The sequence below is a fragment of the Erythrolamprus reginae genome, chromosome 3 (genome assembly GCF_031021105.1).
Source record: "Erythrolamprus reginae isolate rEryReg1 chromosome 3, rEryReg1.hap1, whole genome shotgun sequence".
Classification (NCBI taxonomy): domain Eukaryota; kingdom Metazoa; phylum Chordata; class Lepidosauria; order Squamata; family Dipsadidae; genus Erythrolamprus; species Erythrolamprus reginae.
In genome coordinates this window covers 132,421,079-132,437,213 of record NC_091952.1, presented here as the reverse complement: position 1 = coordinate 132,437,213, position 16,135 = coordinate 132,421,079, and the positions used below count along the sequence as shown (strand labels likewise).

Sequence of the window (16,135 nt, the reverse complement as noted above, 5' to 3'; positions counted from 1 at the left end):
ATTATTCAGGACTTTCTGTTTCTGTTTTTGTTTTTAAGCTTATATCCATTTTACCCTTGAGTGGTGTTTTGTCCCTGTCTGAGGAAACTTGTGCTATATAAGCTCATGTACTGAAGAAATACATGGCAGAATTATCCACTTCTTCATAGCAGTGGGAGTGAACAAATGCAAAGATTAAAAAAAATCTTGTTAATATTAATATCGGTGGATAATGGATAGTGTTGCTTATCTCACAATGAGAAAATACAGGAGGGAAGGAATTACTGCTATTCAAGCATACACAAAAGACATATGATTAAAATATGCTAGAGACATGCTTAGTCTTGAAGGACCCCTCGAACCATAATCCCTTTAGCCATTCCACATTCTTGTTAATGTACTTGCTACTCCCTGCTCGTGGTACTACTTACCTCTACTGCGCCGCCTGCTCCGTGATGGATCTGTGTAAAAGGCCAGCTGGGGGTCATTGTCTGCTTCTGTCCCAGAATCTCCTTCAGGGTTCAGAAATGCAGAACCAGCTAGGTTGAAAAACAAAGACCAAAAAGTAGCCTACATTATCTATTCTTGTATTGCCACTTCACATTCTCACTTCTTTACAGGAAAGCTATATTTCATTTATTTAACTCCCTTTCCTCCCAGAGAATATATATGATCTAAAAGAAAACAGGAAAAGAAATCTCAAATCCAGTCAGCACAGTTAAAGCCAGCAATAACTACACAAATTAAAAGAAACATTGTTTTGATGAAGAAGGAAAGCATGTTGTAGCCAAATCAGTCTAGTGTTTATAGAGAAATTGCCTCTCTGTAAATGCTTGAGAGGACAGGTGTGTATTTTTTTCAAAGAAGACAATAGTCACCTCATAATACAGAATTCCAACACTATGTTTTTGCCATTGAAATGGTTGAGTGTCTCATCACCATTCTATGAGCCAAGCCCACAAACAGAACCACAAGTAGTTTCTACAGTGGATTGATTCTTGGACAATATTTTAAAATACAAAGGACATACAAACAATTATGGAATTCTCTTCTCTCGCTATTCTGGCTCCGCAAATCTTTGGATACATTTAAGAAAAGTTTGACAATTAATAAAGCAGATTGACTGGTAGAAGTGGCTGTGAATAGATACTGAGAATGGCAGTTGGTATAGACAGATGATAGATGATTTGTTATAAATCTTCCCAGTCAATTTAGATGATTGGGACATAGACAGAAGTGTTATTTTTTAATCACTTTTTAATATTAATTTTAATTGTGGCTGGACCATGCCCTAGCAGGAGCATTTTATTAATAATTTGCTGTTTATTTGGATGCAGCAGAACTGCTTTATATGATCCCACTTAGGCAGCTAATTTAAAATTTGGCAGCTACATTTTCTTATTGGAGCAATAACAGTTACTTAGGTTATTAAGTAACCTAAAAGATACTTACTTCTAAATAACTATTAAAAGTTTCTACAGTGGATTGATTCTTGGACAATATTTTAAAATACAAAGGACATACAAACAATTATGGAATTCTCTTCTCTCGCTATTCTAAATAACTATTAAAAGTTATTTAGGGGTAAGTAACTCTTACATGTCTTAATCCATATAAGAGGTTATGATAATGCAGCTCACTGAGGCTGAGGCATCTGAATAAAGATAGGGTCACAGCTAGCATATTGATGAGTCCAACTGTCCCTCTAAGACCAACCTGCATCAAGGAGATGCTCCAAGCCGCACACCTGTTCTGTTGGTACCAGAGAAGCATGGCTAGGCAGTTCTTGGAAGATGCACTTTAACCATTTCCATGCAAAAGTTGTATGCCCTGAACTGTCTATTTGTTGATCGATTCAAATTGATTATTTGTTTAGTACATTTATTGCAACTATTTCTATTCTATTCAGTTATGTTATTGAACTTAAACCATACATTAATCAATTTGCTTCAGTGCCTGCAGTTCTTCAATTAAATTAAGAGGCTTTTGGGCAATCCATAAGTAGAAAAAGTGCTCAGGAGTAATAAGTAGAAAAAGTGCTCAGGAGTAATAGAAGGCCTTTTCAGCTCACTATCATATGGTGAGATTGGAACTGTGGCAGAACTGCCCTAGGAAAATGTCTTAGAATGTTCAGGAATCTCTTAGATTTTTAAGATCCAGTTTCTCCAGCTCAATTCTTATCTGAAATGACCCATTCATGACAAAAGACACATAATTCAGCAACCATTAGGAATCAGTTGTATTCCAAAAACCAGCATAAAAAACATGACTGCAATATATACTGAGTCTATAATAATAGACTGCATGAATGCCTAAAGTTCCCACAATGCTTGTGATAAAATTCTCAAACTCAAGACATCACCATTACCAGTTGAGCAGGAAAGTTACTCAGCACTTGTCAATAAAATTCCTATTCTGTCTTTGGGACCTACAGCAGTAAAAACCCTCATGTGGGTTCTAGATGAGACTGAAAGGGACAGAACCACTATGCAGAAGTCTCACAGGGAAAAATGCTAGACAGCAAAGAAGAGCAGAGAGGCATCAGACTTCCATTGAAATTTGACTGGGTTTTATATATGCTTCCGGTTGGCCTTTTGATTATCAATCTGCATGTTGCCCAGAGTAATTGATTTTTCCTCCCCTTTTACTCCTCCTCTTCTTCTTTTTTTTAAAGCAAGGAAAGAAAACAAGGATTTTTGCAAAGTGGTCCTTAACTTTTTCTTTCTCGTTATATCAGCTCAAAATAAAAAATCACTTGTTTTTTTTAACACCTATTTATTTCCAACAAGTGAAAAATCATCTTAAACAGTCATGGGACCTGAAAAATGACAATCTGAAGATTTTGCAACCTTTCCTGCTTACCCTTCTCCATTCAATAGGCTTACATATCAGGGATTTTAAAAAATAAGACAAGAACAGGCTATAGTTAGAGTACCTAATTATTTAACTAGAATTCAACGATTATCTAATCAAAGTCTGGGTTGACATATCATGTTAAACTACAAGTAGACCACATGAATGCCTCAAGGCTTTCATGAAGCCTAGGAAATTCCTTAGTCAGTACCACATCTTGACAATACACAGGAGTTTCTGCAAATTGTGGTAGGATGGGCAACTTTTTCAGTCTATTGTTCACTCTGCTCACTTCCTGCTGATTTCATCTTAACCTTCTTTTCCCTCTTATTCTCATCTCTACTGCCATCTGTAGGAAGAAGGAGGGAAAACAGCACAATGTCTGTTTTATGTAAGCTGTTGCTATTTCAACTACTCAGACTATTTCCCCTTCCACTTTGCAGAGGTAACTGCAGTAATAGGCAAAGAGGTAATAAAAGGAGGCCCTTACAAGAGTGGAACACTTCCTATGATGCTACATCCGTTTGTTTGTTTGTTTGTTTGTTTGTTTGTTTACCCCCTTTATTATAAGTAAACCAAGGTAGTAAACATATCTAACATTCTTCTTGCTCCTATTTTTCCTATAACAACAACTCTGTGAACTGGGATAAGAGTCTGGCACAAGGTAATGCAACTGGCTTTCATAATTAAGATAGGACTTGAACTCACCGTCTCTTGCTTTTTAGTCCATTTCTGTAACTAGACTTACAATCCTGGGTCTAGAAAGCTTAGAACAAAGACGCCTCAAACATGATCTAAGTATTGCCCACAAGATCATATGCTGCAACATCCTGCCCATCAAAAACTACTTCAGCTTCAACCACAACAACACAAGAGCCCACAACAGATACAAGCTTAATATTAACCGCTCCAAAAGTGACTGTAAAAATACAACTTTAGTAATTGAGTTGTCGAAGCGTGGAATTCACTACCGGACTCTGTAGTATCATCCCCCAACCCCCAACACTTTACCCTTAGACTATCCATAGTTGACCTCTCCAATTTCCAAAGAGGTCAGTAAGAGGCATACATAAGTGCACCAGAGTGCCTACCATCTCCTGTCCTATTGTCTCTCCTATATCTCCTGTATCTTCTCTTCTATACCTATATCTTTTCCTGCTATTCTCTCATAGTTATATTTTATTCCTTTATTTTCTCCTCTATTCCCCCTTTAATAGATTCTACCCGATTATATCCTCTATAACCCTCATTGTGTATTATTGTGTATTGGACAAAACAAGTAAAATAAAATAAAATAAACTACTAGACTAAACTGACCAAACCTGCTATATATGTTTTAATAGTACAAACCTGGATAGCTAAAAGTTCACATAGGTGGAAGGAAATTGTGTTAAATAATTAATTATATCGCATTATTGTTATCATTTTGATCTGTAGTCCTGCCCCCCTCTGGAGTAAACTCCCAGGCACACCATTTAAATTCTACTGTGGCTCTCAGCCTAATCTAAGCTGCATCTCTTGATTCCATGGCTTAATGTGATGTGAAAACACAACTCGTGCATGTTTCCTTGGTATTGATGGAAACAGATGAACTAAGTATACCCTTAGATCTATTTCAAGGTTGCCCATCTGTTTAATCACCTTACAGACTGCACCCTGCCTCATCCCATCCACTGTCAGGAAAAAAGCTCTAGATGGTACCTCGTGATTTGTTATTGATCCGTTTGCGTTGACTGCTAGATGTATGAGACAACAGCGTTGCCTGTTGATGGTTGGAGTCCACAGGACTGGTAGCAATGATATTATCCTTGTACTTGTTCATCAAGGAAAGCTTGGCATTGTCACTTCCTAACAAGAAAACATTAAGGTAGAAACTTTGAGGGAAAAAGCCAAAAGTGAGGAAAAGGGAGGGAAAGAATAGGAAGAATAATAATAAGAATAAATATATTCATTTCTAGTTATCCAAGCATTAATATTTGGAACATATTTAGATGTGGCCATCTTGCAATATAAGTTAAATCCTTCTACTGTAACCAACCATCTGTATGTTTTGAGCAGGCTTGAGGTTTTGTCCCACGATGTCTATATCCCAACAATAAATGTATTATCTTAAAGTAAGAATTAAGCTAGACAAAAGTTCTTGTAGGAACAGCTTTGCAAAAATTGAATCAAATTGTTATGGATGCTCCTGCTGGAATTTTTCACTGTTCACAGAGCAAAAGCAGTGACATTGATGGTGAACTCTTTGGTCTTGTATTATTAGGGCTTTAAAAACATGAGAATTGTGGGGGGACAGAGAGAAACCGAATCAAAACTAACATTTACAGAGGAAGGAAGAGGGAATTAACCTTATGCTTCACTAGTAGGTTCAAAGCATAAGGGCAATGCATCTCTAGAAGTTCAGAGGAAATGGGAACAGAAATCTGGCAGTCTTAAAGCAAGTACTACTTCATACTTCAGCACATATATACATACAAATACCTGCCGAAGCCAGTGAGGGTTTTCCTAACACTGCCAAAAACATGTGTATGAGATCTTCACTTACCTCAAATGCTCCCATGTCAGTTTTAACATAGAAAATAAGAAACAACTGCACAACAGCAAATAGCTTGTACAGTGGTACCTCGAGATACGAGTTTAATTCGTTCCTGACCTGGACTCTTAAGTCGAGCAGCTCTTATCTCGAACGACTTTTCCCCATAGGAATTAATGTAAATAATTTTAATTGGTTCCAGCCCTCAAAAAACTCACAAAGTTAGTCTAAATTATGCAGAAAGACAAGTTTTTAATGAAGAAATGTACATGTACATATAAATGAATAATGAAGTTTCTTTCACTTAACTTGTAAACTTTCTTAAACTTTTAAATTTACATATGTTCAACTTCTCTGCCACCCAATCCTGTAGGACAGAGGTCCCCAACCCTTTTTGCACCAGGGACCGGCTTTAAGCGATCAAGAGAGGAATGGGATAAATGAATGGACGGAGGGTGGGAAGGAAGGAAGGAAAGAGGGAAGGGACAGGAACAGAGGAAGGAAGCAAGGAAACTTATGAAAGGGGAGAGTAAGAGAGGAATGAGTGAAGGGAGGGAGGGAGGGAAGAAGGTGGGAAGGAGAAAGAAAAGAAGAAATAGAGGAAGGGAAGGTAAAAGAGAGAAAGAAAAAGAGCTAACTTCCGCGTTCAGCTTCAGGAGACAGCTGCGAAGCCACGCGCGTGTTTTAAAAGGTTGCAGCTGGCCTGGGGGGCTCGGGGGGGTGCTGGCAAGCCCCCCAGGCTGGCTGCAAGCACCCCCCGAGCCCACCAGGCCGGCTGCAACCTTTTAAAACACGCGCGCCGCTTCGCAGCTGTCTCCTGAAGCCGAACGCGGAAGTTAGCGTTCGGCTTCAGGAGACAGCTCCTTGGCGCTTCTATCCCGAATTTGGGCTTGTAAGTAGAACAAAAATATCTCTCCCCTCCCAGCTCTTATCTCGAGTTGCTCGTAAGTAGAGCAGCTCTTATGTCGGGGTTCCACTGTATATGGTTATATTGCAACAGAAGCTAATACTTGTCTTTCCATCTATCAACTGTCTTATCATCAGAAATTGTCTCTGTCAAGGTCATTGACATTTTATATTATTTGAAACACAAAAGCTGATAAAAGCAAGTAACTTGTCCTAACTACAGAAAGATTGACCCAAATGTATGTTTACCACACTGAAAACATCACTAAATATTCCCTAATGCAGTGATGGCGAACCTATGACACGCGTGTCAGCACTGACACGCGTAGCCATTTTCGGTGACACGCTGCCGCCGGAGAAATGGGGAGCTTTAGGGAGTGGCCAAGATGCAAATCTCTCCGCTTTCCAATTTCCCACCGACTGCAAGCAGGTACAGCAAGTGCAATTATTATTATTTTTCCTCTCCCCTTAATTTTGTTTTGCACCGATTAAAAAAAATTGTGTCAGTTGCAATTTTAATTTCACTCCCAGGGCTATTTACCCAGGGGTCCTACTTTGCTTACATTAAACTGCTCATCCCGTAAACAAATATCACTCCGCCAGGAAATCTACTCCAACCTCCCCTCCCTCCTTCGCTTCTTTCCCTCCACGAGCAGCGCGCGGTGTCCCTCCCCTTGGGTCGATCGCATCGGGGAGGGCGGAATAACTTAATTGCTGTTTCCTCTTATAGCTGTTACAGGAGACGGTGCTAAGGTAAACCCTTACTGGTTTAAACGTAAAGGATGAGGGGTTATTAATTTGTAATAAAAAAAATCATGCCAGGCTCGCAAAAAAGAGAGTCCAAAAAAAGAACTGTGTGGACGTCGCGCCGTTTGCTTCCTCCTTTGGCGGGCTCGTAACTAGATTTTTACAACCCCCCACCCCCCTTGATAAGCTTTTTCTTGAATCTGACCAGTTTGGGGGGTCGCCCCCCCCCCCCGCCCAGGAAAGTGTTGCAGCAGGAAAGCAGCGCATTTGAAAAGCGCGCTGCTTTCCTGGAAAGCCAGCTTTCCTGGCCAGCACAGGGCTTTCCCGGGCAGCTGGCTTGAGTCTTGTGCCGGTCAGCAAAGCCGGCTGCCTGCCGGAGACGTGGAGAGAAAGAAGGGAAAGAGAGGGAGGGAAAGAGGAGAGGAAAGAAGGAGGGAGGGAGGGAAGGAAGGGAGAGAAAAGTGAACGAGAGGGAGAGAGAAAGGAAGGGAGAGAGGAAGGAAGGGAGAGATAAATATAAAGAGAGAGAGGGAGAGGGAGGGAAAGAGGGGAAGGACGGAAAAGAGAGAGAGAAAGAGAAAAAAGTGGAAGGAAGAGAGAAGGAAAGAAAGGGAGAGAGAGAGAGAAAGAGAGAGAGAGAGAGAAGATAGGAAGGAAGAGAGAGAGCAAGAAAGAAAGAGTGAGAGAGGAGAGAGGAAGGAAGAGAGTGAGAGAGAGTGAAAGTGGTTTTTTTCTCAAGGTGATACACCACCCGAGTTATGCTCGGGTTTTTGGCGAATTTTGACACACCAAGCTCAAAAGGTTGCCCATCACTGCCCTAATGTAAACTTTAAGCATTTCATGTTCTTTGGTAACAGTCAAAATTCATTAACTAACCTACTATTTCCACATTGTCCTTGAAGAAAATGCCTCCTTATTGCTTTATTACAGTTAATGCTATTCTAAGTCACCTTCCACTGATATGCAGCCAAATAATATGACAATCCAAAACTGTGTAGCTAGAAATTAGCCTTGCTAGAGACAAGGAAAAGTGATAGATTATATGGCTGAAGACAAAATACCAGTATTTCATATTGAGAAATTAGGTCAAATAAGATGTGCACTGAAGGCACCAAAACATAATGATCTAAACACATGCCTAATAACCTATCCAATCACATACAGGTATAGGTTATAAATATATGCGGATTATGACCAAGTCCCACCTGGGGTTAGATCCATGCTTGATTTTTCATTGCAGCCCTGTAGCGAGTCCAGTGTTCTGGTCATCTGGCTGGCAAAATCCTCACCCCCGTTCATGCATTCTCGTTGTAAGTGGTGGCGCAGGTCAGTAATGTCATATTCATAACCGTCCAGGATTGGAGTCTCTCTGATGCTCAGAGTTCCACTGGAGTTGTGCCCTTGCACTCTGGCATTCCTCAGACTTTCACGACCATGGCCACCAATCAGCACTGAGGGGATGTAATGGATTTCATTGGCTGCCTCGGCACTGGCACTCTTTTGAGGCTGTGGCACTCGACGGCGTTTGCACCAACGCCGGCGTGTGTAGAGAATCATAACCAGACACAAGATGGAAAGCAGCAAGGCAATCATTCCTCCCTGTGAGAACCAAAGTGAAAGAAAGATCAGGCAGTATCGGTTGGCACTTCCATATTTACTCTATATGACTTATTTGTTTGTTTGTTGATTTATTTATTTATTTGATTTTTATGCCACCCTTCTCCTTAGACTCAGGGCGGCTTACAACATGTTAGCAATAGCACTTTTTAACAGAGACAGCATGGATGGAACCTTGAGCCGGTGATGAAATTTGAACTGCTGACCTACAGATCTACAGTCAGCTTCAGTGGCCTGCAGTACAGCACTCTACCTGCTGCGCTACCCCAGCTCAAGGTTGACTTGATATTAGACTCAGAATTCCCGATTTTGGAAAACAAAGTCCCATTCCTCAAGGTTTGTGTGGGGAAAAAATAGAATGAATCATGGAATGAATCACAATCAGGGTTTATGCTAATCTGCATGAAACAATGATTTCACAAATTAATTTTAGAATTAGTAATTCTGCCCCTGACATCAGCAATACAAATTAAACTTCAGAATTTACATTAGTCTGTAGTTTGAAGCAGCACTTACAAAAGCCTTGGGATTGATGATGCCAAGTCCTTAAACATTGTTATTTATGGATAATATGAATAGAATTATTGCAATTTTAAAGAGTCAAATACCACTTCAGTGCCTTCTGCTTTAAGAATTTTCTTGTATATCTAACCAACTCTGCAAATGTATCAGAGAATGACTATGGAGTTGCAGGTGAATGAACACTGATGATGTCACTCTAGCTAATGGAGATATGCAATGTAGTTTCACAGGAGATTAAGCTGTGGTTTCCATTTACATTAGAGCCTGCATTGACCACACAGTTGGACTATAGGATTTCACAAATTTCTTCCAAGATATATTATTCCCTTTACAGATGAAGAATGGCATAAAAATATAGAAGGAAAAATTGCTTCTGTTTATTTCTTTCTGGGGGATGGGAGGGGAGAAGGAAACCACAATTAATATTATTTATTTATTTTACTGAAAAAAAATTAAGCACAGTCTGGATTGGAAACCTAGCAAATGATAAACATTTTAAAACTTCAACACCCAATCTGGACTGGGTCTTTTGAACTTATTTTATAATTTAAAAGATAAAAAAAATGACATAGTTGCTAAGAACATCTTCAACGTAAAGTACAGTTTTTGGGCTCCAGTCTTTGAGCCTTTAAATTTTAAAAACATAGGAAAAATATATGTATATAACCCAAACCAATCAATTAACAGCATCATGTCTATTTCTTGGTCATGGTCTATCTTTCTATCTTCCTTTATATGTAATGGATTGTTGTAATAAAATAAAACAACCATAATCTGCTCCACTAGGAAAAACAAATAAATGAGAATTACTAAATAGACAACAGAAGAACGGTTGGCGAAGAGCATGATAATAGCTACTAAACTTCAATCCCTCTTTTGTTCTTGCCCTAATGAAAATGTTTCTACCTTTCCTTAAGGGAAAATACAGTACTTGCAAATGAAATTGAGAAGCAAACATTTAAGACAGCCCTGAGTGTTTTTGTCAGATTCAACTCGTGGGTTAGTTCTTGTAATTCTATTAGACACAATGTTAAGCCCAAAGCCTTTCATATTTTCTAAAATAATGCAAATATCTACGCATTTAATAGAAAAGACAAACCATATAAAACAGAATGGAATTTTGAATGACATTTGCCCCTTGAATTTTCTGGAGTTTCCAAGAAAAAAATTAAAATATTCTGTAATATAACCTTCTGTGCTTTCATACACTCTAGGGAAGCTGAAATCAATTCAACTAGAATTTGAGGCAGTTTTACATTTTTCATTTTCCCTTAAAAATGAATATCAAGTTATTACAATAAATAAATATTACTCTACATTTCACTATATCTCGAAGGCTATCACTAGATATTCCCACAAATATTTGGATGTTTCACAGAATAGTCACCATGGACTATGTGGAGTACACCACATAAAAATGAGATCAGTATAGAAATAAACTCACGAGTTGCTATATTTATTGCATAGTTCAGTTTTCTGAACTTTGTGAGAACCCATAGTGAGTATTTGCTAAAGCAGAAATGTGAATTTTACACAAAATGAAAAAAATAATTTAAAGGGCATTGGGAACAAAACTGTTTTTATTAAACATTTCTAGAGAAGAATGCAAGTGTTCTGTGCATTGCTGTTGAAAAGTAAGCAAGATCAGAATTTTAAGTGCATGTTTCAAAATCAGTATTTTTAAAATGCTGAATTGTTTTGTATACTGTCAATAATATTATGCTACTCGGGGGGTTATATTAAAGTCATGAGGATGATACGAAAGCCTGTCACTATATCACGTAACTCGGTGCTTGCTTTATGCAAGACTAGAAGCTATTATGGAAGGAAAACTGAAGATTGCAATTTTCAAATTGCATATCATAACATCCTCTCATTGACAACTTAAGGATCTCCAAGAGTTTATTTATGAAACTTGTAAACTTTGTTCTAACTCTGAAAAGCTTACAGAATATAATCAACAGAAAAGCAAAACAACCAATGAAATAAAAACAAGAACCAAGAACCAAGTCATCAAAGAAAAAGTCTGAACATAACCAACGAAAATATCACAGGGGAGTTCCAATTTCCACTCTGACGCAAGGTCTTGGCACAGAGCAAGGGCTTGTTTAAATAAGGCTGCAGAAGGGGCCAAATGAATCTTGGGAAAATGATGCTCCAGTGACAGGTACCATGACAAAGATTAAGTAATTAAGAAATCAATTAAGCTAATTAATGTATTAGAAGCTCCTGGAGGAGAAAAAAGTTAGAATTAACAGATGCCCACTCATCTTCTTTAGAAGTCTGAGTTCTCAAAGTTATGTTCAGCCTTCAATCATCTCTCACCTCCATTTGAAGGCTAATCTTTATAATATATTAAATGCCTATTTTCTGGAAACTATTCAGAATTTATTTTTGCAGGTGTCTAATATGAACAGATAAAGTAATCGAATCCTAATCAAGAATCTAAATAAAGTTTGAAAATCCCCCCTTAATCATTTGCTTTGAAACCCACCTATCCTTTGAATTATAGATATTGTAGAAATAGAGAAAAACTGTTTTTCTGTCAATAGGAGATTTATTTGTGTGTGTGTGGGTGTGTAAACATACTTTTTCTAAGGAAATAGCTAAGGAGAGAAAATATAAGCTTCTTCCATTAGCACATGTGGAATAGCCAAGATCAGACCCTGAACTCTACATTGTCAGAAAATAGCTTCTTGCTATTTATTCAACGTAATATTATTTTAATGGCTCATTAAAACTTAATGAATTTGGAAGAAAGAGGTAAAATAATTGCCGAGGCATGCTTTTCTTTGCTATGGACCCACTGATCCCCAAACCTAAGAATTATAATGGAAGGTATATATAATTTACAAGTTCCTATTTTAAAAAAATCTACTCTTTTGTCAAAGGTGGAGAAGCTTACACTTTAAATATGGCATACAGAGCTAAAGAGAAATGACATTGTTGAAATGATATCTATATCAATATCTATAGAAATCCATAGGTTAGTGTTAGTTGCATGTTATATTTCAGTGAATGGGGATAACAGAGCAGTCAGGAATATGTTTTAGCTGATGCAGGCAAAAATATTATTGTGGGAGTTATAAGCAACTTAGAAAGAGACAAAAGAATATAAAAACTGGGTTTTCAGATAGCCAAGAATGAATGAGATTAATGACTAATTACTATCTAGTCACTAGATACTAAACAGCTTCTTCCAAGTACTGTATCTGCTTAGAAGAAGCTCTTTGCTCCAAACGGTTTGTGTAAGCATAATTCTATTCATAGATATAAATGATAAAAGAGCATCAGCTTAAAAGCATTACAGATTTGATGAGAAAAGAATGAGAGAATCAGTGAAAGATACAAGAGTAATGAGGGGTTCTGATTATATGACCTTGGAAAAAATGGCAATGGAAGAACAGAATTAAAGAAGAATGGCTGCAGGAAAGTGAGCTGTAACTTCTGAATGGGGGGAGGACGACATATTAGAAGATGATTACCTAACAGAGTAGCGGAAGTAACTATAAGGAAAGAGAATATGTAAACTGCCAGAAACAAAGTGAAAATAATTCTGTTACTGAATCATGATTGACCAGGGGGGTCAAACTCAATTTCAGGATGGATGTGGCGAGGGTGGGTGTGGTCAGAGTGGGTGTGGCCAGGATGGATGCGGACAGCTTGATGTCAATCCGCAAGCTCTGTTTTTGGCCACGATGGCCTCCTGCAGCCCTCTGCCAGTGAAAATGGAACTTGAGGAGGCCAGGTACATCAGAGGATTGCAAGAAGTGGTCATGGTTGAAAACAGAGACTGGGTGAGCCATGTACAGCCTCCCTGAGCTCCATTTTTGTTGGCAGAGGGCTGCAGGAGGCTGTCATGGCTGAAAATGAAGCCTGGATGGGTTGCACATGGCCCTCATAAGCTCCATTTTTGCTGTTTCCAAGTCAGCCCCTACAGGGCAGATTTAATCACTTCACAGGCCGGATCGGACCTCCAGGCCTTGAGTTGGACACCTCTGATTTACACTAGTGGGAAGTACAAAACGGATGCTCAGTGGAATGAAGAAGCAAAAAGAGTATGAATAAAAAGCATCCAAGTTAGAATGATTGCCGGAAACATTGAGAGAGAGAAACATTGTACGATTAGTACAGTAAGAAAAAGCTGCAGCAATGTAATTAAAGAAAGTAGAAAACAGTTAAGATTAAAGATTTTATTCATTAAAAAGTTTGATGGATATGAAAATGATCTAAAGTAAGTAAAACCGATCAATTATTATGAATGAAACTCAAATGAGGCAATCCTGGGATAAGTCAATTAAGATCAATATGCTAATGACATTATATTATATTAATTGTATAAACATCTGTATCACTGAAAAAATATGCAAATTAAATCATAAATGTTATGAGAATATTGAAGAATGGCAAAACTGCAGGTATGTAACTATGGATATGGTTTATCAATGGAATGTGAGACATTTGTAAAATGTCTCAATCAGAGGTGGGTTCCTCCCAGTTTGGACCAGTTCACCCGAACCGGTAGAAACCTGCTGGTGATTTCACAATGACATCAAGGAATCAGTTCAGTCAGTCTGTGGATGACACCATCTTTTTTTAAAAAAAAAATATTTATTTTGGGAGAGGGTTACCGGTAATTTTTTTCTGGGTTTTTTCTTCTTCTGAGTATGTGCAGAAGCCTAATTTCTGGCACTGCGCATGTGTTGCCATCTTGTTTTCAGCTTTTTTGGAGGGGGGGTTAAAACTTTTTGTCACTGTACATGTGCATACCCATGAGGCATGGCCACACAGCGCGGGAGGAAATGAACTGGCAGCGAGGTAAGTTAGAACCCACCCCTGGTCTCAGTGTGTTTCTAAAAACTGGAAGAGCCATCATCATTTCCCTTTGAAAAGGAAAGTTAGCAAGGGCAAATGTTAAAAACTACTGGAACGTTAGTTTAAGTGTTTAACGGTATTCTGAAGGAAAAGGCAGAAAAAGTTACAATGAATAAAGCTACAGAAATGTGGTAAGGCATTGTGCCAGGCAGTAAATATTTGCTATTCAGCAGATTCCTAAGAAATGTATAAATGTGAAAAATAATTATGCATTTCTTCATTTGGAAAAACTATATTAAAAGAATTGCCTGAATTTGGAGTATTTTGTGTCCATATGGAGCCAAAAGTCTGCCACTTGAAGTATATAATGATCATTAAGCAGAATTGATGCCTCCTTAGTTGTTCAATGCATCATACTTGTGGCCTGTTGGCTGGGGATGTGAGTGTAGCTGTGCTTTTTTGTTGATACCATAGTATTGGCTGATGATTTGCAGCAAACTTAAATAGACTATATATAGCAACAAGGGTAATGAAAGTGAAAATTATGTATCAAGACTGAAGGAGAAACTGGCTGGGAAGTGGTAATCACAGAACCCTAGGGCAGGGCTAATTATCATAAATGCCTGCCAGTTGCCAAGCATCCAAATCACATGGCCATGGGGATGGTGCAGTGGTCATAAATGTGAAAATCAGTCATAAGCCAATTTTTTTAATGGTGGTGTAACTTTGAACATTCACGAAACGAATGGTCGAATGTCAGTGACTACCTGGATGCCCAAATGTTTACAGAAAAATATCAGAAAATAGCATGATCATTTGTGCGAAATGAGTATCAAAAGGAGATAAAATATCTGTGTACAAAAATGTTATATAAAAATAAGACATTTTATGAAGTGACAACGGGCTTCTGAAGTATGTGTGATAAAAATAGAAATGATGGTCAAGAATGGATAGGGAATGAATCATTCCAATTCAATATAAACATACTGCAACTGAGCCATGAAAAAAGTACATTGAAGTGACTTGATCATGTAAAGAGGAAATGAATATGGATTGAACTGCAAAATAAATATACTGTATCTAGAAAGACTGGCTGGGTTTCGAGGAAAGAGAAGAACAATAGTGCATGGGCAGATGTAAGTAAAAATATCTTCCCAGGACAGGATACAGAAAGGTGTAGCAAATTAGTAAAATAAACTAGATTTAGATACCCTTATCTCAAGCCTTTCATTTTGCTTACTATTTTAACACTTTTTTTGTTCCAATTTTGTTCTCCTACTTGACCCCATCTCTACTTTAATTTTTCTTGGTTAAATTGCTAATCTGTTTTCTAATGAACTACCATATTTTTCAGAGTATAAAACGCTGAGTTTTGGAGGAGGAAAATAGGGGGGCAGGGAATCTACCTACCAGGTATTCATCTGGCTAGCGTCCTTAAGTCTATTCAGCTTCAGCACACATTTTTATCCCCTGGTTAGGGCTGAAAAAAACTTTTTCATAGGGAGCAGGAATGAAAGCAAGCCTGCAAAGACTTAGGGCTGGAAAAACTGCTTCAGAGGAAATAGGAATAAAAATAACTGCAGCAAGCCAGAAAGATCCATTAGCACTGCATTGGGGCTGAAAATCACCGTTTTTTCAGAGGGAGGAAGAATGGAAACAAGCTTACAAAGACTTAGGGCTGGAAAAAAACCTTCTTTGGAGGGAATAGGAGGAAGATCCTTAGCACCTAGTTAGGGCTGGGGGGAAAAAGTTTTGAAAAAACTACATTCGAAGTATAAGATACACCCAAATTTTCAGCCTCTTTTAGGAGGAAAAAGATACCTCTTATGTTCCGCAAAATATGGTATATTACCATAATTCCAAAGGTCTATTATTTAGCCTCAGACCCTAACTGGTTTTAGCCAAGACCTAGTTGATCCAAATCACTTTATTTCTCTTTCTACCTCCTTCTACATTACTCTACTTACTTCTATAGTCTTTTATTATATTTCTTTATTCTGACATTTAGACCTTTAGGTGAATCCCTGAAGATAAAAAACAGAGTAGTTTAGTCTTTTAGAAATAAAAGAATACAACATAGTAAGACACAACATTTTTAATATTGTTAAAAATACAATGGACTACTGTATTAGGCAAGTCAAAATTTCAAGGCCAAGACTATAA

At 38.1% G+C, this 16,135-nt stretch overlaps 1 protein-coding gene across 1 annotated transcript in view; it reads right to left on the bottom strand.

Annotated features, from left to right (window-relative positions):
* ASTN1 (astrotactin 1) overlaps positions 1-8,612 on the bottom strand; it is a 182,590-nt gene extending 173,978 nt beyond the window's left edge. The window contains exons 1-3 of the mRNA XM_070749042.1: positions 8,224-8,612; positions 4,534-4,680; positions 411-518 (exon numbers count right to left, since the gene is read on the bottom strand). Coding sequence (XP_070605143.1) covers positions 411-518; positions 4,534-4,680; positions 8,224-8,611 — 643 coding nt within the window. The 5' untranslated portion in view covers position 8,612. The remainder of the gene's footprint in view (positions 1-410; positions 519-4,533; positions 4,681-8,223) is intronic.
* Between the last annotated feature and the right edge of the window lie 7,523 nt (positions 8,613-16,135).